This window comes from Salvelinus sp. IW2-2015, linkage group LG18 (assembly GCF_002910315.2).
Source record: "Salvelinus sp. IW2-2015 linkage group LG18, ASM291031v2, whole genome shotgun sequence".
Lineage (NCBI taxonomy): Eukaryota > Metazoa > Chordata > Actinopteri > Salmoniformes > Salmonidae > Salvelinus > Salvelinus sp. IW2-2015.
The window spans coordinates 64,705,286-64,728,980 of record NC_036858.1 but is presented as its reverse complement, the minus strand read 5'-3'; the positions used below and the strand labels follow the sequence as shown (position 1 = coordinate 64,728,980).

At 44.6% G+C, this 23,695-nt stretch overlaps 1 protein-coding gene across 1 annotated transcript in view; it reads right to left on the bottom strand.

Moving 5' to 3' along the window:
* Positions 1–1,666: 1,666 nt before the first annotated feature.
* Positions 1,667–23,695, bottom strand: part of LOC111977519 (BAR/IMD domain-containing adapter protein 2-like 1) — a 53,659-nt gene continuing 31,630 nt past the window's right edge. Inside the window, exons 7-14 of the mRNA XM_024006966.2 lie at positions 20,443–20,595; positions 14,682–14,837; positions 10,743–10,881; positions 9,795–10,017; positions 7,979–8,038; positions 7,680–7,827; positions 2,142–2,182; positions 1,667–2,031 (exon numbers count right to left, since the gene is read on the bottom strand). Of these exons, the coding sequence (XP_023862734.1) occupies positions 1,959–2,031; positions 2,142–2,182; positions 7,680–7,827; positions 7,979–8,038; positions 9,795–10,017; positions 10,743–10,881; positions 14,682–14,837; positions 20,443–20,595 (993 nt within the window). The 3' untranslated portion in view covers positions 1,667–1,958. The remainder of the gene's footprint in view (positions 2,032–2,141; positions 2,183–7,679; positions 7,828–7,978; positions 8,039–9,794; positions 10,018–10,742; positions 10,882–14,681; positions 14,838–20,442; positions 20,596–23,695) is intronic.

The window sequence follows — 23,695 nt, the reverse complement described above, 5'->3', positions numbered from 1 at the left end:
GCATAAATAGTAGCCTCCCCATTGAAAAATGGTTACGTAATAATGAAAAAATAAATATGGCAAAAAATGTAGCACTTCTTTCCCCAACTAGTGTCCCTGTTCCTCATTCCTACAACTACTACAGACAGAATACAGTGCCTAGTGAAGGTCAACACACCCTTCGCAGTCTTCACATTTTGTAAAAAAATATTACAAAAATAAACTAATAATAATTTTGCCTTCCTACCGATGTACACAACCTAATCCACATTTTCAGTGAAAGAAATTATAGAAAGTGTTCAAAATGAATAAAAGAAATACATTTWAAAAAGTCTTGATTGCGTATGTCTTCACACCCCAGAGTTAATACTTGGTGGAAACACTGTTGGCAGCCATTACAGCTGTGAATCATTTGGAATAAGATTCTATCAACTCTCGACAACTCTTAGGGAAATATATATCCATCGTTTTTGTCAAAATTGCTCAAGATCAGTAAATGATCATATAACTCATGTTATAGGTATGCTTGTCAACGGCAGGGACTGGGGAGTTTGTCACGATCAAAATAAATATGAAAGGAGCAAAGTCCAGGTAAGAAGTTAGAGGAAACCCTGCCTCAGTCTTCTGAAAACCTAACCCTGGGATAGTTGTTTTTGCGGAACAATTACACAAATGTTAATGCCGAAGACGCCAAAATGTTTTCCAAGAGGTGTTGAGTGTTCCTCAGTAGTCCACTCTCAGTCCTGACTTAACTTTGTTTGAAAATCAAAGACAAGGTTTGAATATTGGTGTCCATCAATGATTCCCAACCAAATGTAATGAGCTTGAGCAATTTTGCCAAAACAATGGATAAATGTTGCCCTAATAGAACAACAAATGATTCCCAGCTGTAATGGCTGCCAAAGGTGCTTCCACCCAGTATTAACTCTGGGGTGTTGTATAATTTATCTTTCAGTCTGAAAATGTGAAGTAGGTTGTAAGGCGTCAGGTCAGTAGAAAAAAACATTTATTCCCTTTGTAGATTACAGTTTAAGGCAACAAACTTTGAAGACTCTGCAACGGGTGTGTAGACTTTCATTAGCGACTGTATATATATTTATTTAAAAAACAATCTGAACGCTAAAGAGTCAGGAAGGTAGCCTGGATTTTATTATGTTTCAGCACTGCCCATAATCATTGTCACTTCACTACTCTGTTTTACAATGGAGCTGGCTACAACGGAGCTGGTTACAACGGAGCTGGTTACAATGGAGCTGGCTACAACGGAGCTGGCTACAACGGAGCTAGTAACAACGGAGCTAGTAACAACGGAGCTGAGCTACAACGGAGCTAGTAACAACGAGCTGGCTACCACTACACGGAGCTGGCTACAACGGAGCTGCGCTACAACGGAGCGAGTAACGCACAACGGAGCTGGTTACAATGGAGCTAGTAACAACGGAGCTGGCTCGGGTACAATGGAGCTGGTTACAACGGAGCTAGTAACAACGGAGCTGGCTACAAACGGAGCTAGTAACAACGGAGCTAGTAACAACGGAGACTGGTTACAACGGAGCTGGCTACAATGGAGCTAGTAACAACGGAAGCTCAGTAACAACCGAGCTAGTAACAACGGAGCTGGCTTCGGGTACAATGGAGCTGTTACAATGGAGTGGCTACAACGGTAGCCGTACACAACGAAGCTGGGTTACAACGGAGCTGGCTACAACGGAGCTGGCTCGGCTACAACGGATCTAGTTAGAACGGAGCTGGCTACAACGGAGCTAGTAACAACGGAGCTGGTTACAACGGAGCTGGCTACAACGGAGCTGGTTACAACGGAGCTGGCTACAACGGAGCTGGCTACAACGGAGCTGGCTACAACGGAGCTGGTTTGCTGAAGCGGAGTAGAATCCATGCTTTCTGGACATCTTGTTGGACTGTGATTCTGTAGTGTTGGTGGTGTTTTATCATTCCTCTGTCTGGATGAGCTCTGGTTATTAGACGTTGGGTGCTGATCTGTCGTTGGTCACTGTAGGTCTCAGTTTGACAGTGGCAAAGGGATTCCCACCTCTGGAAAATATAATTTAAAAAAAACATTGTCATATGTGAATTCATTATTATTTCCCATCAAAATCATGTGAGAGGTTATATTGTTATAACAGAGTTATTATAAAACTTACCCCAGAAAGGGAACCTTTCCAACCTCATTGGGTAGAGAGATCTATTAACAAAAAGAAAGAGAAACACTTACGTCATGATACATGCTGTGTATATTTACTACATGCTGCATTATCCCCCTGCAGCTGTCAGTGTTGTATCACTCCTCAGTGAAGAACTCTGGGATGTATGGAGACGGAGAGTGCAATGATCTCATGCTGGGTGTCAGGAATCTAGAATGTCTAGAAAGGCCAGCACACAGCACACCTCTTCTCTGAGTAGATGGAAATCTTATCGAAACCCCAAGCAAGTGAGTGTGATGAAGATAGTTTTAAAACAGACGGTTAACTGATTACGTAGCTATGTTTGAGGTAATTTAGGATGTATAAATGTGTATCTATTGAACCAACAATTACCAGCACTGTAACGGTTCTCCTCCTCCTCTTCAACTGAAGAGGAGGAGCAGGGATTAAACCAAAATGCAGCGTCGTGATAAGACATKATATTTATTTAGACACGACAAAACAACGAAGACAAAAAACGAACTACACTTGAATTAACTAACAAAATAACAAAACGAATGTAGACAGACCTGGACGTAAGAACTTACATGTAACACGAAGAACGCACGAACAGGGAAATGACTACATAAAACGATGAACGAACAAAATGAACAAACAAACCGAAACAGTCCCGTATGGTGCAACATAGACAGACACTAACACAGGAGACAACCACCCACGACCAACAARGTGAAAACACCTACCTTAATATGATTCTCAATCAGAGGAGATGAAAACCACCTGCCTCTAATTGAGAACCATATTAGGTACCCATTAACCAACATAGAAACAGAAAACATAGACTGCCCACCCAAACTCACGTCCTGACCAGCTAACACATAAAAACTAACAGAAAACAGGTCAGGAACGTGACATAACCCCCCCCTCAAGGTGCCAACTCCGGGCGCACCAGCACAAAGTCTAGGGGAGGGTCTGGGTGGGCATCTGACCACGGTGGTGGCTCAGGCTCTGGGCGAGGTCCCCACCCCACCATAATCAATCCCAGCTTACGTCTCCCCCTCAGAATGACCACCCTCTTATTCCACCCACCTAATATAAAAGGCAACACAAAAATAAGGGACAGCTCCGGGACAAGGTAGCTCAGGACAGAGAGGTAGGTCAGGATAGAGAGGTAGCTCAAGATCGAGAGGTAGCTCAGGATAGAGAGGTAGCTCAGGATAGAGGGGCAACTCCGGACTGGAAGGGAGCTCCGGACAGAGAAAACAGCTCTGGACTGAGGGAGTTCTGGATACATGGCATTGGCTGGCTGACGGCTCTGGACGTCATGGATTGGCTGACGGCTCTGGACGCTCATGGATGGCTGACGGCTTGGACGTATGGCTGGCTGACGGCTCTGGACGCTCACATGGCTGGCTGACGGCTCTGGAAACGCTCAGAATGGCTGGCTCGGAAGGCTCTGGACGGCTCTACTATGGCTGGCTGACGTTCTGGACGCTCATGGTGGCTGGCGGTTCTGGACGCTCATGGCTCGCTGGCGGCTCTGGCAGATCCTCTGGTTGGCGGCTTGGAGTCCTGCGTTCTGGGTTGGGGCTGCTGGCAAGATCCTGTCTGGTTGGCGGCTGATCTGCGTTGCGGCTCTGGCAGATCCTGTCTGGTTGGCGGTTCTGGCAGATCCTGTCTGGTTGGCGGCTCTGGAGATCTGTCTGGTTGGCGGTCTGGCAGATCCTGGTCTGTGTGCAGGCTCTGGCAGATCCTGTCTGGTTGGAGGCTCTGGCATCCTGCTGACGAATGGCTCTGGCGGCTCCTGACTGACTATCGGCTCTGACGGTCGGGACAGACGGGCGGCTCAGACGGGCTGCTGGGCAGACGGATGGCTCAGGGCGTGGGGAGAACGGATGGTCAGATGGCGCTGGGAGACGGATGGTCAGATGGCGCGGGGAGACGGATGGTCAGATGGCGCTGGGGAGACGGATGGCTCAGATGGGCGCTGGGGAGACGGAGGTGATGGCGCTGGGGAGACGATGGCTCAGATGGCGCTGGGGAGACGGATGGCTCAGATGGCGCTGGGGAGAGGATGGCTCAGTGGCGTGGGAGACGATGGCTCAGATGGGCTGGGGAGACGGGATGGCTCTGGCCGGCTAGGCGACTGTAGACTAGTGGTGGTGCCGGAATGGAGGCACTGGGCTGGAGACACGCACTTCAAGGCTAGTGCGGGGAGCAGGGACAGGGCACACTGACTCTCGAAGCGCACTATAGGCCTGGTGCGTGGTACCGGCACTGGTGGCACCGGGCTGAGGGAATATATACGGAGAGGCACAGTGAAGCTCTGAGGCACAGTTTAGTGCGTGCGATGGAGGCACCGATGGATCGCATCGGAGTGGTGAGGAGAAGCTCGGAACGCACGTGCTAGTGCGTGGTGCCGAACTGGAGCAGAACTGGATACCGCACTAGGGAGAGTGCGTGGAGAGACAGGGCTCTGGAAACGCATGGAAGCCTGGTGCGTGGTGTAGGCACTGGTGGTACTGGGCTGGGGCGGGAAGGTGGCGCCGGAAATACCGGACCGTGCAGGCGTACTGGCTCCTTGAGCATTGAGCCTGCCCAACCTTACCTGGTTGAATGCTCCCCGTGCCCCGACAGTGCGGGGAGGTGGAATAACCCGCACCGGGCTATGTAGGGCGAACCGGGGACACCATGCGTAAGGCTGGTGCCATGTAGCCGCGCCAAGGAGACGTACTGGTGGCCAGATATGTAGAGCGGGCTTCATGGCACTTGGCTCAATGCTCAATCTAGCCCTACCAGTGCGGGAGGTGGAATAACCCGCACCGGGCTATGCACACGTACAGAGACACCGGTGCGCTCTACTGCGTAACACGGTGTCCACCCTACTCCCGCTCTCCACGGTTAGCCTGGGAAGTAGGCGCAGGTCTCCTACCTGCCTTGGCCACTACCTTATCCCCCCAAGAAATTTCCCTTCCAGCGCGGATCTCCTCCATGTGTAGGAACCCTTTCCGTTTAATACGTCCTCCCAAGTCCCGAGTCCTGATTACTCGGCGCTGCTCGAACTTACGCTGCTTGGTTCTGTTGTGGGTGGGTGGTTTGTAACGGTTCTCCTCCTCTTCATCCGAAGGGGAGGAGCGGGGATTAACCAAAATGCAGTGTCGTGATAAAGACATGATATTTATTTAGACACGACAAACGAAGACAAAAACGAACTATACTTGAATTAACTAACAAATAACAAAACGAATGTAGACAGACCTGGACGTAAGAACTTACATGTAACACGAAGAACGCACGAACAGGGAAATGACTACATAAAACGATGAACGACAAATGAACAAACAAACCGAAACAGTCCCGTATGTGAACATAGACAGACACTCAACAGGAGACAACCACCCACGACAACAAGTTGAAAACACCTACCTTAATATGATTCTCAATAGAGGAGTGAAAACCACCTGCCTCTAATTGAGAACCATATTAGGTACCCATAACCAACATAGAAACAGAAAATAGACTGCCCCAAACTCACGTCTGACCAGCTAACACATAAAACAACCAGAAAACAGGTCAGGAACGTGACAAGCACTCCAGAAAGTAAGTTGTGTTCATTTTCTATCTTATCTGATGTTTTGAAGATCCAATCTAACAGTGGATAAGGCTGTTATCATTCAGCAGAATAGATTGAATAGTTCACCAACGGTCAGGGCAAACATAACACATGGGTCATTTCAGAGAATTTCGTTTTTGCACTGCAATTTTTTTCCTGTTGGCCTCCTCAACCTATTCCAAGAATACCTGCCTAACACAACCACTACCCTAGAGGCAGACAGTGTCCAGGAGTGAGGGTGAATGGGCAGCTATGGGAGAGGCCCCAGACAGTGGTTTAACATAGGGACATTAATCTTTAAGCGACAAGCAAAGTCACCTCTTCACAATCACATGATCAAAGGTGGGTGGGGGGAAAGAAGATGGAAGCAAGAAAGGATGGGACTTGTAGAAGGAAAGGGTGAAAGGTGGGGAAGGGTAGAACAGATGAGGGGGAAGAGGGGAGAAGAGGGGTGGAAAGGCCTACTCTATTACCATAGCATCCCTAACAGCAGTGTATTTCTCTCAATGCCCTGAAGCAGCAGTTCCAGCCACACAGGGCAATCAATGAGAGGAGAGGAGATGGGGGGGAGAGAGAGAGAGAGACAGAGAGAGAGAGACAGAGGAGAGACAGAGACAGAGAGAGAGAGACAGAGAGAGAGAGACAGAGACAGAGAGAGAGAGAAAGAGACAGAGAGAGAGAGACAGAGAAGAGAGACAGAGACAGAGAGAGAGAGACAGAGACAGAGAGAGAGAGGACAGAGACAGAGAGAGAGAGACAGAGACAGAGACAGAGAGAGAGAGACAGAGACAGAGAGAGAGAGACAGAGACAGAGAGAGGAGACAGAGGAGAGAGACAGAGAAGAGAGCAGAGACAGAGAGAGAGAGACAGAGAGAGAGAGAGAACGAGAGGAGACAGAGAGAGAGACAGAGAGCAGAGACGAGAGAGAGAAGCGAGAGAGAAGAGCAGAGCAGAGACAGAGACAGGACAGAGAGAGAGAGACAGAGAGACAGAGAGACAGAGAGACAGAGAGACAGAGAGCCAGAGAGACAGAGAGACAGAGAGCAGAGACGAGAGAGACAGAGACGAGCGAGACAAGAGAAGAGACAGAGACAGAGAAGAGGACAGAGAAGAGAGACAGAGACAGAGACAGAGACCAGAGACCAGAAGACAGAGACAGAGACAGAGACAGAGACAGAGACAGAGACAGAGAGAGAGAGAGAGAGAGAGAGAGAGAAAGAGTGCAAGATGGGAAGAGAGAGCGATGAGAAGAGAGAGAGATGGGGAGAGCGAGAGAGAAAAAGATGGGGAGAGAAAGAGAGAGAGAGCGAGCGAGCGAGCGAGAGATGGAGCGAGAGAGGGTCTATAGCTCTGTACACCATGATTACTTAATTCTCAAACCAGCTGACACAGTGCAGGTTCTAATTGAAGATGTGTGGTTGAGCAAGATTTCTGTGTAGGCCTATACCCCCCTGGTCCTCTGTCCTTCCCTCCCTCTCTTCCTCCCTCCTTCATTCCTGCACAGAGACAAAACCAGGCAGGGAGCATTTTTTAAATATATTTTTATTTCTCTCTCTCAATTATCAGTGGCAGCATCAAGACATTTAGGCCTTGTTTCTGTCATAACCTAGCTTAAAGTGTGCTTGGTGGTGGGAGTCCTTCCCTAACTAGCCCACATGAAAATACACAAATAAAATGTCTTCCACATTAGGTCAGCCAACTGTAAACCTGAGGAGAGGGTGAAGGTTTAACGTTCACCCTAAGGAGACCRTTTCCCAGCATATGGGCTAATAGACAACATCAAAATCAAAGTTGTTCAGACGTTTCAGAGACCTTGTAGGTGGTTTAACATTGAAATGAGTCCAACAAACTGTGATTTTCACTTTAAGGTGACCTGCTGACTGTATTGTTAGGTAAGAATGTGGAAGGGATGACTGGGTTCTGACCGTGTTTTTGGGTGAGGGTGTGGAGGCGCTGACCAGGCTGAAAGGGCTGCTCCCTGTCCTGTCGCTGTAGTCTGGTGGCGGCAGCAAAACAGGCTCCTCCTCTTCCGGAAGACTGGCCACACTCAGACGACGCACCGGTGTCCCCAAACTGTAGACATAGACAGATACACACAAATGTTAGGACTTTACCTGGCCCAAAATAACCTTGTTTCTAGACACTTCTTGAAAGCCCCCTATAGATTTGAGAGGGTAGATGTAAGCAATATCATAAGATCATCACATGGCTATATGTGTCTTACCTGTTTGAGATCAGTGGTTCATTGTAAGGTCGGCAGTAAGATGAGGGAAACCAGCCCCGCCTGAAACAAACACAGACACACCAAAATATTAGCCCAATAAAACAACAATGAAGAACATCACAACTAAAAAGAACAGTTCTTCTCACTTGCAGTAAGCCAAATGTCCCTGAAGGTATGTCAAACACACATCAAACATATGATAGATTCAGCTTCAAAAACACTGTTTCAAGTTGAGAAGTACAGAAATTGTTCCCAAGTGAGTAAATATCAATTTTTTTATAATCTCAAATATTATACTAATATTAAACGGGTTGCTAAGAAACAACATTTCTCTGTTTACTTGTATGTTCCAAGTCCCTGTCCTTGACAACCTGTCACTGATAACATTAAAAGCAACTTCCATTTCATCCACTAGGTAGCCTAGTGGTTAGAGTGTTGGGCCAGTAACTGAAAGGTTGCTAGATCAAATCCCTGAGCTGACAAGGTAAAAATCTGTTGTTCTGTCCCTGAACAAGACAGTTAACCCACTGTTCCTAGTCTGTCATTGTAAGTAAGAATTTGATCATAACTGACTTGCCTAGTTATAAAATTAAACTCCCAAAGCTGTAATAATGTCTGTCTATGCCAAAGGGACAGGAAATTGACTTTCTTTGCTAATTTGTTTCAGAAAGAAAATGTCAGTAGGCAGACTAACATCTCTGCTTAAAGCTTAAATCTCTCTCTTCTCTCCCCCCCTTTATTGGCATGATCTAAATATGTACATATTTTTTGAGATGCAAAGCTTACTTTGGAGATTTACAATATTAACATAATTAATAATCAATATTGTCAACGGGACAACAGTAACAACAACAACCAAGGGTCAAAATAACCATACATTGAACAATAACAATTAGCATAGAGGACATGTGCAGGTTGGTTGGTCTGTCAGACTCTGTCCCTCATCTTATCTGGCTCTCTCTCCCTGATCGTTCACGTACATATGAGCACTAATGACTTTAATGAACAGCTAGAAGAAGGGAGATACAGCCATACAGTAGACTAGCCATAAAAGCATAAACACATAATTACTAAGTTGGCTTTGAGCCATCGTTCTCTGTGGCCTTAACAAAAGATAATGGGTGCGCTACATTCAGCTGGTACCACGCTCTACCTTTACTGTATTCAGAGATGAAAGAACATAAACAAAGATGGCGTTTCAAGAAGACGGGTTGGCATTCATCCTTTTCTCTCCACACAGTCTGTGTATGAGTAGAAATCACAATCGCCAATGGTATTTCAAAGGTGTGGTTTGACCAAACTACCTTTTAACAACCCCTCACCACCCTCTCACACGTTGAATTTCTTGTTGCGTTTCCACATCAACATTCATCATTATATGTCCCAAAAAACCAACCAGCCAAGTGAGGCCACCAACAAGATGGAGAGCAAAGCCATGTGTCCCTAAGAGCTCAGTTACTTTCTACCGCCTACAGTTGTGGTAGCTAGCAAGCTTAGGGTAATAGTGGTATAAACTCTAGCACTGTGACAGATTGCATAACTTCACTGAGAGACCTTAGATCTGCGTCCGAGTCTTCTCCTGGTTAATAAGCCTTAATTAGGGTGTAATAAATCTTTGTAAAATTGTAATAAAGTTGAACAAAATCTCAATACACAGTGACTCACTGCCAGGTCAATAAGCCTCTATAAATGTGTAATAAAACTTCATAAAGCCTCATAAACCCTTAATAACCAGTAAATAGTGACTTACTGCCATGTCTTCTCCAGGCTAGAAAGCGTTTATAAAGGTGTAATAATGCTTCATGAAGTGACTTACTGCTGGGTCTTCTCCAGCTCTCCGTATAGCCATCCGTCCTTCTCCTCCTTGATGAGCAGTATGATGATGTCACCATCATCAAAGGACAGGAGTGTGTCGTTGTTGCCGGCCGTGTGGGGGAAGATGGTCCTGACCCGTGGCTTCCTGCCCACGTTCAGCCCAGAACCCATCGACACTGACCGGGATAGAGACAGGCTTCCACTGTTCTCCATACTGCCCTGGTCTGGAAGGTCAAAGTTCAAGTTCAATATGTTTTATTATCAAAATGTAGAAAGACAGCAAGTACTCGCTGAAATATTTTATATTTACAATAGCAGAGTTCAAAATAATACATGGATAAGTATATCACGGAGGAACGAGACATGGCTTATAGCTAGTGATTTATAACCCTGGTCTAAATGGCCACACGGAGAAGAACTATTGCATCATTAAAGAGGGGAATTGGTTTTGCAGCAGAATCTTCTGTGTAATTTAGACATTCAATAAGAGAAGACATGGAGAACAAACACTAGATGAAGTAAGAATAGATACATTAGCAGGATTAAAGGATACATGCAGCACAACTTGAAGGAAATTAAGATGCCATCCTGAACCTTCTTTTAAGATTTCCGTATATATTCTGTCGAGCAGACGTACTCAATAATGTCCCAGCGCACAAGATAAAATATTTCCAAACAAGATTACATGTAGATTAGGACAGCCACCAAATGCTATACTGTCATCTTTTTTATCAATTTGTATAGATCAGATTACGAAAGGCAGCATACTTACATGGGGAAAGAGGTATGGGACTCGTAAAGCTAAACAGAATCTCTGTATTAACTAACAGCTACCAAAACATAATATTTTCTATTTTTTTTATACAGAGTACAACTACACACACAATGTAACACATATTCAAACTTCAATCCAAAGACTGAAGCCTAAGGTGTGAGGCTGCAGTAGTACCTGAGTTGTGGTCTGATGTAGATGTAGATGTGGATGTGAAGGAGGCGTGGGGGACGTCCTGGTTGAACATATTAGCCAGTGGACTGGTCTGGGCCTTCAGCTGGGGGGCTGGTGGGGGAACCATCGGGTCCCTGTTGTTCTGAGGACAGAGAAAACATAAAACATGAAAGCCACAGTACATGCAATGCATCTAGAAGAGCAAATACCATTTGTGACTCGTTTCAGGAAACTAGGCGTATGTCGCGCGTCACTACTTCCCAGGAGAGGCATTTGAACATTTATTTTAAACATCTTTTTTTTTTGATTGGCTGAGATAATGGATGGGCTGGACATGCACGCTTCTGTCTATAACATAAGCTGCTCAGTATGTGTAGGTAGTCCTTTCTAACGTGTTTAAAAAAAAAAGATATCACGAAGAACTGCAAAAGTGTTGCTAATTCTCTCCACTTTCTGGAGGACCGAGTTTTGAAATCAGTGGAATACCTGGTGGAAGCAGAGTATGATAGYTAAGGAGACGGAGAAAATTCGGGCATTTGATTGCAAATATCTGGAGGGAGTCGAAAAGAGAACACACAGAAGGCTGTATAAAACTCCTGTCTACGGATTACATCTTCAAACTAAGGGCAACCATGGCATCCGTGACAGAGAGGGAGAAGCGTTTATCCATGTACACGGGTAAGAGAGTCTAGCTAGCTACATTTTCAGATATTATACGTTTTTGTCAGAAAGTCGTTTTCATTGCAAGTTAAAGCATACTGTTAGCTGGCTCGCTAGTAATAGTAATAATATTGTTTGTATCTCAGAGCCATTTGCATTCCTAGTTATAGCCTAATGTTACCTAGCTAGCTAACTTTGAACCTAGTTGGTTAGCTTTAGCTACCTGCAGATTCATGCAGGGTAGTAACGTTATGAGTTGCGATTATGGTTCATAGTTTAGCTAGTTACATGCTTAAACAAAAGACTCTACTATGCAAGTAACCATTTCAGTGTCGTTTACACCTATCTATGCTGTGCAATGTGACAAATAAACTTAGATTTTATTTGATATAGTGTGTATTTACCTGACGGTAATGTGAAGAACAACATGACCTGCACCAAAGTCAAATTAAAATATAACGTTAGGCCAACGAGACAGTGTTCAAGTTTGAAAACTCTCCTGTAGAATGCCCTGCTTTTATTTCGTCACACTCACAACTGTAAGCTATTTTCTGTAATTAGCTTGCCATTAACTTGTAAATAATGATCTTGTTGTGAGTTTATTTTCCTGTAATAATGAATACAAATTAGCTAAAGTTAAGACGTCGTCAGCCATATGATATGGTCATTGTTTGAACTGTCTAGCCAGCTAACTTAACGTTCGCTAACAAGCTAGAAACTAACCAAAACATTGTTTAGAAAGCTGCTTTCACTTGCCTGGTTTGCTAGATTGACATATACTGAAAAATGTTTAAAAAACGGGTGGGTTTATTGGTGTTAAAATACACCAGTTATGCTATTTTGGACCACCACGCTGCTGATATCATGCAGCCTTTCGTTTTTGTGTTTCTACTTTTTCATAACGACAACGACAAGTTAAGTTTGATGTCGGACGACAATAGAATGTTCATTATGTCACTGCAACAACTGTCTACAGACATGTCGATAGATGTAGTATAAATCAGTCTTTAGTCTTGAAATAGTTGGTTGTTTAGTACACTACTGTACTCACTCTGTTTAGCACATGGCCTCACATGTGAACCCTTAAAGAGGTGGGTGGGGCTAAGGCTTAAAACCTGTTGAGGACAGAGGGCGCTATTTACACTTTGGGGGAAAATCGTGCCCAATTTAAACGGCCTCGTACTCTATTCTTGCTCGTACAATATGCATATTATTATTACTATTGGATAGAAAACACTCTCAAGTTTCTAAAACCGTTTGAATTATATCTGTGAGTAAAACAGAACTTATTTTGCAGCATACTTCCTGTCAGAAAGTGAAAAATCTCAAATCGAGGCTCTGTTCCAGGGCCTCCCTATAATTTTGCTTGAGATTTGTGACTATACATGCACTTCATACGCCTTCCACTAGATGTCAATAGGCTGTGAGAGGTGAAATGGGGTSTCAATCTCTTTCTATGGTCAAAAGAGACAGCTTGGAATGACATGACCCCAGAATTTGTTTGTTCAGGAAGCGCATAAAGGTCACCAGTAATGGCTTCTGAAAAGCAATCGTTATAGACGTCTTATATCTCCGGCTTTKATTTTATTTGATAAATKTGAAGATATCATCGTAAAGTATSTTTTTTCAATATAGTTTTATTAGATTATTGAMWTTTTTTCGGGACGTTAGACGTGTTGCGTTCTTTGCGTTTGGTGAAGATGGACAGCTTAGCGCCACTTGGCTAGTTTTGCTTGCTAATTCGCGAGGGAAAAAGGCCATTCTAAAACCAGACAACGATTGTTCCCGACAAAGGACCCCTTGTACAACATTCTGATGGAAGATCATCAAAAGTAGGACCCATTTTATGATGCTATTTCATATATCTGTCGAACATGTGTACTATTAGGTAGCGCCCAGATTTTGGGCACGCTCTCGCTATAACGTAAGCTGGATGTCGTAATGAAGTTATTTTTAGAATTCTAACACGGCGATTGCATTAAGAACTAGTGTATCTATCATTTCCTATACAACATGTATTTTTTAGTCATGTTTATGAATAGTTATTTGGTCAGAATAGGTGAGAGTCTAATAGAAATATCCGCACATTCTGGGAAAAAGATGCTATGTTAGCACAATGTATAACCACTGATTTCAGCTCTAAATATGCACATTTTCGAACAAAACATAAGTGTATGTATAACCTGATGTTATAGGACTGTCATCTGATGAAGCTTATCAAGGTTAGTCAAAAATTATATATCTTTTGCTGGTTTGTTACGATCGCTAACTGTTGCTGCTGGTAAATGGCTTGTGTTTCTGGCTATTGTGGTAAGCTAATATAATGCTATATTGTGTTTTCGCTGTAAAACACTTAAAAAATCTGAAATATTGGCTGGATTCACAAGATGCTTGTCTTTCATTTGCTGTACACCATGCATTTTTCAGAAATGTTTTATGATGAGTATATAGGTATTCCACGTTGGTCTCTATAATTACTCTGGCTGCTTCGGTCCTATTGTTGACGGTAGCTGTGATGGTAGCTGCAATGTAAAACTGATTTATAGCTCAAATATGCAAATTTTTCGAACAAAACATAGATTTATTGTGTAACATGTTATAAGACTGTCATCTGATGAAGTTGTTTCTTGGTTAGTTTGGTTGTGCTGTGAAAAATGTCTGTCCTTTTTTGTATTTGGTGGTGAGCTAACATAAATATATGTGGTGTTTTCGCTGTAAAACATTTTAAAAATCGGACATGTTGGCTGGATTCACAAGACGTGTATCTTTCATTTGCTGTATTGGACTTGTTAATGTGTGAAAGTTAAATATTTCWAAAAAATATTTTTTGAATTTCGCGCTCTGCCTTTTCAGTGGAATGTGGGAGGAGTTCCGCTAGCGGAACCCCGGAGCCAGACAGGTTAAAAGGGTGTGAACGATGCTGAATGGATGTAGACAAAGAAGAGCTCTTCTGTAGATGTACCAAAACAAGGGCCATTTTCTCAAATGTGGGGTTACAAGTTTATCAACTTTCAAAGCAGAATTACTTTCCCATTGTTCCTCAACTGTAGTGTATGATATACCATTTTCTAGCTCGGAATCTCTACTTTCATCCAATTTAAAAAACACAATTTCAAATTTTGCTACATAAGACCAAATTGTCCCGGTCGGTCACACTTATGAGAAGAGGCAAGTCTTGAAACCAAACAAAGAGGTGAATGATTATATGTTGTCCTTCTCTTGTAATAGTATTGTAACAACAATGTAATAACTGCCATAACGTCACACTGACATCCCACTCACCCTGTTGTAGCGTTCGACGAGAGGCGAGGCTTCTGGGGTCCCAGACATGGGGGTGCGGAGCCCCTCTAGCATGGTCAATACTGTGTCGGGGACCTTGGTGATATCTTTGCATTTATCCTGCCAGCTGGGCAGCTTCACTGCCAGCAGCTCTTTGGCCTACAGGGCAGATAGATACAAACAGATACAAACAGGTTATAAAGGAATAATAAAGCTTTATAAAGCATTCATAACCAGCCGTGTTGGGGGATGGAGTAAAGTCACATCTTACTTGTTCAAACAGGGTAGTATTACTACAGTTACTTTGTCAAACAATGTGTGAGTTACTTTCAGAATCATATCTCTACCGGGTATGTGTTTCCATGATCTGATATTGACTTGTTTCCTCATTTAGTAGTTGAGCAAGCGGAGAAAGGCTGTTTGGAGAAATGTCATGACACCTGCTGTCCATAGAAAGGTATAGAGGGTGCACCTCTGATTTTGCCATCGATCGCTTCTGTGATAGCAAAGCCCATAGAGGGATTTCCCGCCTAGTGGCAAGTGTGCCCTAGATGGCGTCGATAGAGATGGCAGGTTCGCTTCAAGTCTTTAGGAAACTGTGCAGTATTTTGTTATTTATGTATTATTTATTACATTGTTAGTCCAGTGTTATTACATACAACAGGGAAGAACTATTGGATATCAGAGAGATGTCAATTTACCAGCACAAAGACCAGGAATACAACTTTCCCAAAGCGGATCCTTTGTCTGCACCTCCCAGGGCTTTTGAGATGATTMCAGAGGCCGACCCAAAACAACGCCCCTGGAGGAGAGAGTGCCGGAGCGGTCTTCTAGTGAGGCTTCGGATGCGCGCACACCACCCACCGCTCCAGAGTATATTACTCACTAATGTCCAGTCCCTATTTAACAAAGTCTACGAAATCTGGGCAAGAGTTGCTTTCCAAAGAGATATCCGGGATTGTAACATACTCTATTTCATGGAAACACGGCTATCTGGGGACATGCTGTCGAAGTCCATACAGCCAATGGGATTTTCAGTGCATCACGCTGACAGGAATAAACATCTCTCCGGTAAGAAGAAGGGMGGGGGGTGTATGTTTCATGATTAACGACTCATGGTGTAATTGTAACAACATACAGGAACCTAAGTCCTTTTGTTCACCTGACCTAGAATTTCTCACAATCAAATGCAGACCGTATTATCTCCCAAGAGAACTCTCTTCGGTTATCGTCACAGCCGTGTATATTCCCCCGCAAGCAGATACCAAGACGGTCATCAAGGAACTTCACTGGACTTTATACAAACTGGAAACCATATATCCTGAGGTGTATTTATTGTAGCTGGGGATTTTAACAAAGCTAATTTGAGAACAAGGCTACCTAAATTCTATCAGCATATTGATTGTTGACCACCAGCGAGTAACACACTCGACCATTGCTACTCTAACTTCCGCGATGCATACAAGGCCCTTCCCCGCCCTCCTTTGGCAAAACTGACCATGACTCCATCTTGTTGCTCCCCTCCTATGGGCAGAAACTAAAAACAGGAAGTGCCCGTGCTTAGGTCTATCCAACGCTGGTCTGACCAATTGGATTCCAGATGTACCCTCTGTGACTATTAAAACATTCCCTAACCAGAAACCGTGGCTTGATGGCAGCATTTGTGCAAAGCTGAAAGCACGTACCACCCATTCAATCATGGCAAGGCGACTGGAAATATGACCAAATACAAACAGTGTAGGTAGTYCCTTCATAAGGCAATGAAACAAGCAAACTGTCAGTATAGAGACAAAATGGAGTCGCAATTCAACGGCTCAAACACGAGACGTATGTGGCAGGGTCTACAGACAATCACGGATTACAAATAGAAAACCAGCTCCGTCGCGGACATCGACGTCTTGCTTCCAGACAAATTAAACAACTTCTTTGAGCGCTTTGAGGACAATACAGTGCCAGCGACGCGGCCCACTACCAAAGACTGTGGGCTCTCCTCCTCTGTGGCCGACATGAGTAAAAGATTTAAACGTGTTAACCCTTGCAAGGCTGCTGGCCCATACGGCATCCCTAGCCACGTCCTCAGAGCATGCACAGACCAGCTGGCTGGTGTGTTTACGGACATATTAAATCAATCCCTATCCCAGTCTGCTGTCCCCATATACTTCAAGAGGGCCACCATTGTTCCTGTTCCCAAGAAAGCGAAGGTAACTGAACTAAATTACTATCGTAGCTCTCACTTCTGTCATCATGAAGTGCTTTGAGAGACTAGTCAAGGATCATATCACCTCTACCCTACCTGGCACCCTAGACCCACTTCAATTTTCTTACCGCCCCAATAAGTCCACAGATGATGCAATCGCCATCACACTGCCCTATCCCATCTGGACAAGAGGAATACCTATGTAAGAATGCTGTTCATTGACTACAGCTCAGCATTCAACACCCTAGTACCCTCAAAACTCGTCATTAGGCTTGAGACCCTGGGTCTCGACCCTGCCCTGTGCAACTGGGTCCTGGACTTTCTGACGGGCCACCCCCAGGTGGTGAAGGTAGAAAACAACATCTCCACTCCACTGATCCTCAACACTGGGGCCCCACAAGGGTGCATTCTCAGGCCCCTCCTTAACTCCCTGTTCACCCACGACTGTGAGGCCATGCACGGGTCCAACTAAATCCTCAAGTTTACAGATGATAACAGTGGTAGGCTTGATTACCAACAACAATGAGACAGCCTACAGGGAGGAGGTGAGGGCCCTCGGAGTGTGCTGTCAGGAAAATAGCCTCACTCAATTTCAGCAAAACAAAAGAGATGATTGTGGACTTGATGATTGAAACCGCAAAGGGAGCACCCCTCTATCCACATCGATGGGACAGCAGTGGAGAAGGTGGAAAGTTAAGTTCCTCAGTGTTCATATCACCTACAAATTGAAATGGTTCACACACACAGACAGTGTGGCGAAAAAGGCGCTTCCATCCAGAAGGCGAGGTCAGTTCAGGTGCATCAAAGCTGGGACAGAGAGATTGAAAAACAGCTTCTATCTCAAGGCCATCAGATTGTTAAACAGCCACCACTAGCAGAGGTGGCTGCCTATCTACAGACTTGATATCATTGGCCACTTTAATAAATGGAACATTAGTCACTTTAACAATGCCACTTTAAGAATGTTTACTTATCTCTTATTACTCATCTCATATGTATATAATGTGTACTGTATCCTTCACTATCTATTCTTTACTATCTATTGCATCTTAGCCGCTCTGTCACTGCTCATCCATATATTTTATACTTATATATTCTTATCCCATTCCTTTACTAAATTGTATGTATTCGGGTTTGTTGTGGAATGGTTAGATATTACCTGTTAGATACTGCTGCACTGTCGGATCTAGAAGCATAAGCATTTCGCTACACTCACAATAACATCTGCTAACCATGTGTATGTGACCAATAAAATTTGATTTGATCTCTTTGGGTCTGTGTACAGTCATGGCCAAAAGTTTTGAGAATGACACAAATTTTAATTTCCACAAAGTTTGCTGCTTCAGTGTCTTTAGATATTTTTGTCAGATGTTACTATGGAATACTTAAGTATAATTACAAGCATCTCATAAGTGTCAAAGGCTTTTATTTACCATTACATGAAGTTGATGCAAAGAGTCAATATTTGCAGTGTTGACCCTTCTTTTTCAAAACCTCTGCAATCCGCCCTGGCATGCTGACAATTAACTTCTGGGCCACATCCTGACTGATGGCAGCCCATTCTTGCATAATCAATGCTTGGAGTTTGACAGAATTTGTAGGTTTTTGTTTGTCCACCTGCCTCTTGAGGATTAACAACAAGTTCTCAATGGGATTACGGTCTGGGGAGTTTCCTGGCCATGGACCCAAAATATTAATGTTTTGTTCCCCGAGCCACTTAGTTATCACTTTTGCCGTATGGCAAGGTGCTCCAACATGCTGGGATAGGCATTGTTCGTCAACAAACTGTTCCTGGATGGTTGGGAGAAGTTGCTCTCGGAGGATATGTTGGTACCATTCTTTATTCATGGCTGTGTTCTTAGGCAAAATTGTGAGTGAGCCCACTTTCTTGGCTGAGAAGCAACCCCACACATGAATGTTGTCAGGACGCTTTACTGTTGGCATGACACAGGACTGATGGTAGCGCTCACCTTGTCTTCTCCGGACAAGATTTTCTCCGGATGCCCCAAACAATCGGAAAGGGGATTCATCAGAGAAAATGACTTTACCCCAGTCCTCAATAGTCCAATCCCTGTACCTTTTGCAGAATATCAGTCTGTCCCTGATGTTTTTCCTGGAGAGAAGTGGCTTCTTTGCTGCCCTTCTTGACACCAGGCCGTCCTCCAAAAGTCTTCGCCTCACTGTGCGTGCAGATGCACTCACACCTGCCTGCTGCCATTCCTGAGCAAGCTCTGTACTGATGGTGCCCCGATCCTGCAGCTGAATCAACTTTAGGAGACAGTCCTAGCGCTTGCTGGACTTTCTTGGGCGCCCTGAAGCCTTCTTCACAACAGTTGAACCGCTCTCTTTGAAGTTCTTGATGATCCGATAAATGGTTGATTTAGGTGCAATCTTACTGGCAGCAAGATCCTTGCCTGTGAAGCCCTTTTTGTGCAAAGCAATGATGACGGCACGTGTTTCCTTGCAGTTGACCACGATTGACAGAGGAAGAACAATGATTCCAAGCACCACCCTCCGTTTGAAGCTTCCAGTCTGTTATTCAAACTCAATCAGCATGACAGAGTGATCTCCAGCCTTGTCCTCGTCAACACTCACACCTGTGTTAACGAGAGAATCACTGACATGATGTCAGCTGGTCCTTTTGTGGCAGGGCTGAAATGCAGTGGAAATGTTTTTGGGGGATTCAGTTCATTTGCATGGCAAAGAGGGACAATTCATCTGATCACTCTTCATAACATTCTGGAGTATATGCAAATTGCCATCATACAAACTGAGGCAGCAGATTTTGTGAAAGTTAATATTTGTGTCATTCTCAAAACTTTTGGCCACGACTGTACTTGTGGTTTATAACCAGAACTGGCGGCTTGAAATAAAGATTTTGAATGAAAAGATAGGAAAGCTGTACCGATGTAAGCCTACTCTATATATAGATAATCAAGCAGCCCATATATAGCGCAGCACTTGAAGTCTAGCACAGGAAAGCAGCGCCACAGATTTAAGGAGAAACTAGTGATCAAACCAGAGTTAGTAAATAGCCTWTCTTTGGTAAAGCGCACGCTGCTTGCCTTGCTCCCTCAACATTCAAACAAACAGCGAGATTTGGAGATGTTTTTCATGAAAGAACGCGTTACGTTCCACACAAAGTAATATTTTAAAGTAGCATGTTACTTGTGTTAAATATAACAAGTGATATGTAATGTATTACTTTTCCAAGTAACTAATCCCAACACTGGTAACCATTGACTTATATGGCCAGGTTAGGAGGAGCAGTGGTTGCAGTGCTGAACAACACATAGCATCTCAGCCATATCAACCCCAAGGTGGGCATGATGCCTCAAGGGAGGGCACAAATCTGGGACAACCAATAGTGTCCATTCTGGTGGATTTAAATTCTGTTGTTGATGATGTGAATTCTCCCCGCTGTGTATGATGATGCCATATCACTGAGTCTACCTTTAAGACAAGCTTAACTAAAGGACTAAATGTTAACTAAAGGACTCAAGAACTAAAGGACTAAAGGTTAACTAAAGGTTAACTAAATGACCCTTCCGTGCAGTACTGCAGTACCTTCTCGTGGAAGGTGGTGACATGGTAAGAGAACGTGCAGTGTTTGTCGACCAGGAAGCAGAATCGTCTCTTCTCCTCCAGGAGGGCCTCTCTGCAGCCGTCAGCGATGAACTTCTGCATGTCACTCTGCCGTGACGAGATGGTCTCTATATACTGAGGGGAAGAGGAGGAAGGGAGACAGGTCAGTAAAGGGGGGCACGGGGGGTCAAAAAGGGTTAGATACTGTGGGGTGGGGGAGGGGACAGGTTATTAAGGGTTATAGGTTACTGTGGGGTGGGGTGGGGACAATCTGTATGAGATTGTCTCCAGATACCCTCTATGGAAAAAAACACATTAATTTCACATGTGCACACGTGATCTCATGCAGGAAATCTAAGGACGTCTCAAGGTTTTGCTCGCCTGAGGAAGAGCATCTCATGATGTAGATCTTCGTAGTTCTCTATTTACCAACAAAAACCGATGCTGGCACTAAGACTGCACTCAATGAGCTGTATACGGCCATAAGCAAACACGAAAAATGCTCATCCAGAGGCGGCACTCCTAGTGGCCGGGGACATTAATGCAGGGAAACTTAAATCAATTTTACCTAATTTCTACCAGCATGTAAAATGTGTAAAACTCTAGACCAGCTTTACTTCGCATACAAAGCTCTCCCTCGCCATCCATTTGGCAAATCTGACCATAATTCTATCTTCCTGATTCCTGCTTACAAGCAAAAACTAAAGCAACAAGCACCAGTGACTTGGGCAATAAAAAATTGGTCAGATGAAGCAGATGCTAAGCTACAGGACTGTTTTGCTAGCACAGACTGGAATGTGTTCCGGGATTCTTCCGATGGCATTGAGAAGTACACCACACCAGTCACTGGCTTCATCAATAAGTGCATCGATGACGTTGTCCCCCACTGTGACTGTACGTACATACCCCAACCAGAAGCCATGGATTACAGGCAACATTCGCACTGAGCTAAAGGGTAGAGCTGCCGTTTCAAGGAGCRGGACTAACCCAGAACCTTATAAGAAATCCCGCTATGCTCTCCGACAAACCATCAAACAGGCAAAGTGTCAATACATGACTAAGATCGAATCATACTACACCGGCTCCGACGCTCGTCGGATGTGTCAGGGCTTGCAAACTATTACAGACTAAAAAGGGAAGCACAGCCGAGAGCTGCCCAGTGACACGAGTCTACCAGACGAGCTAAATAACTTATTCTATGCTCGCTTCGAGGCAAGTAACACYGAAACATGCATGTGAGCATTGGCTGTTCCGGACGACTGTGTGATCATGCTCGCCGCAGCCGATGTGAGTAAGAACTTTAAACAGGTCAACAATCACAAGGCCGCAGGGCCAGACGGATTAGCAGGACGTGTACTCTGAGCATGCACTGACCAACGGGCAATTGTCTTCACTGACATGTTCAACCTCTCCCTGTGTGAGTCCGTAATGTCAACATGTTTCAAGCAGACCACCATAGTCCCTGTGCCCATGAACACTAAGGTAATCTGCCTAAATGACTACTGACCCGTAGCACTTACATCTGTAGCCATGAAGTTCTTTGAAAGGCTGGTCATGGCTCACATCAACACCATTATCCCAGAAACCCTAGACCCACTCCAATTTGCATACCGYCCAAACAGATCCACAGATGATGCAATCTCTACTGCACTCCACACTGCCCTTTCACACCTGAACAAACGGAACACCTGTGTGAGAATGCTATTCATTGACTACAGCTCAGTGTTCAACGCCATAGTGCGATCAAAGCTCATCACTAAGCTAAGGACCCTGGGACTAAACACCTCCCTCTCCAATTGGATCCTGGACTTCCTTACTGGCCACCACCAGGTGGTAAGGGTAGGTAACAACACACCCGCCACGCTGATCCTCAACACGGGGGCCCCTCTGGGGTGCGTGCTCAGTCCGCTCCTGTACTCCCTGTTCACTCATGACTGCCAGGCAGGACTCCAACACCATCATTAAGTTTGCAGATGACACAACAGTGTTAGGCCTGATCACCGACAATGATGAGACATCCTTTAGGGAGGAGGTCAGAGACATGACCGTGTGGTGCAAGGAAAACAACCTCTCCCTCAACGTGATCAAGACAAAGGAGTTGATTGTGGACTATAGGAAAACGAGGACCGAGCACACCCCCATTCTCATCGACAGGGCTGTAGTGGAGCAGGTTGACAGCTTCAAGTTCCTTGGCGTCCACATTACCAACAAACAAACCTGGTCCAAGCACACCAAGACAGTCGTGAAGAAGGCACGACAAAACCTATTACCCCTCAGGAGACTGAAAAGATTTGGCATTTGTCCTCAGATCCTCAAAAGGTGTTAAAGCTGCACCATTGAGGCCATCCTGACGTGTTGCATCACTGCCTGGTATGGCAACTGCTGGGCCTCCGACCACAAGGCACTACAGAGGGTAGTGTGTATGGCCGAGTACATCACCAGGGCCAAGCTTCCTGCCATCCTGTACCTCTATACCAGGCGGCGTCACAGGAAGGCCCTAAAAATTAAAGACTCCAGCTACCCTTGTGATAGACTGTTCTCTCTGCTACCACACGGCAAGCGGTACCGGAGCGCCAAGTCTAGGTCCAAGAGGCTTCTAAACAGCTTCTATCCCCAAGCCATGAACATCTAATCAAATGACTACCCAGACTATTTGCATTGCCCCCCCCCCCCCCCCCTCTATGCTGCTGCCACTCTGTTATTATCTATGCATAGTCACTTTAATAACTCTACCTACATGTACATATTACCTCTATCTTGACACCGGTTCCCCCGCACATTGACTCTGTACCGGTACCCCCTGTATATAGCCTCGCTATTGTTATTTTACTGCTGCTCTTTAATTATTTTTTTACTTTTATCTCTTACTTTAAGGTATTTTCTTAACTGCATTGTTGGTTAAGGGCTTGTAAGTAAGCATTTCACTGTTGTATTCAGCACGTGACAAATACATTTTGATTTGATATTTCCTTTAAAGCAGTCACCATGTAATTGAAATACTCACTTTCCTACCAGACTATCAGGTCAGTGAGTGTGATGGATCAGCTACAGTAAGTTGCTGTGAATTTTACAAAAACCCACTTGTAACTACTGTGGTTAACACTAAGTTATTGAAATGTAAACATGACCTTCCTGTGAACAAGCTGCCATTAAGCTACTCGAAAATGCACAGCAGCATCTTAATAGTAGTGGTTTCTTTGCAGCAATTCGACCACACAGTCTCCTCTGAACAGTT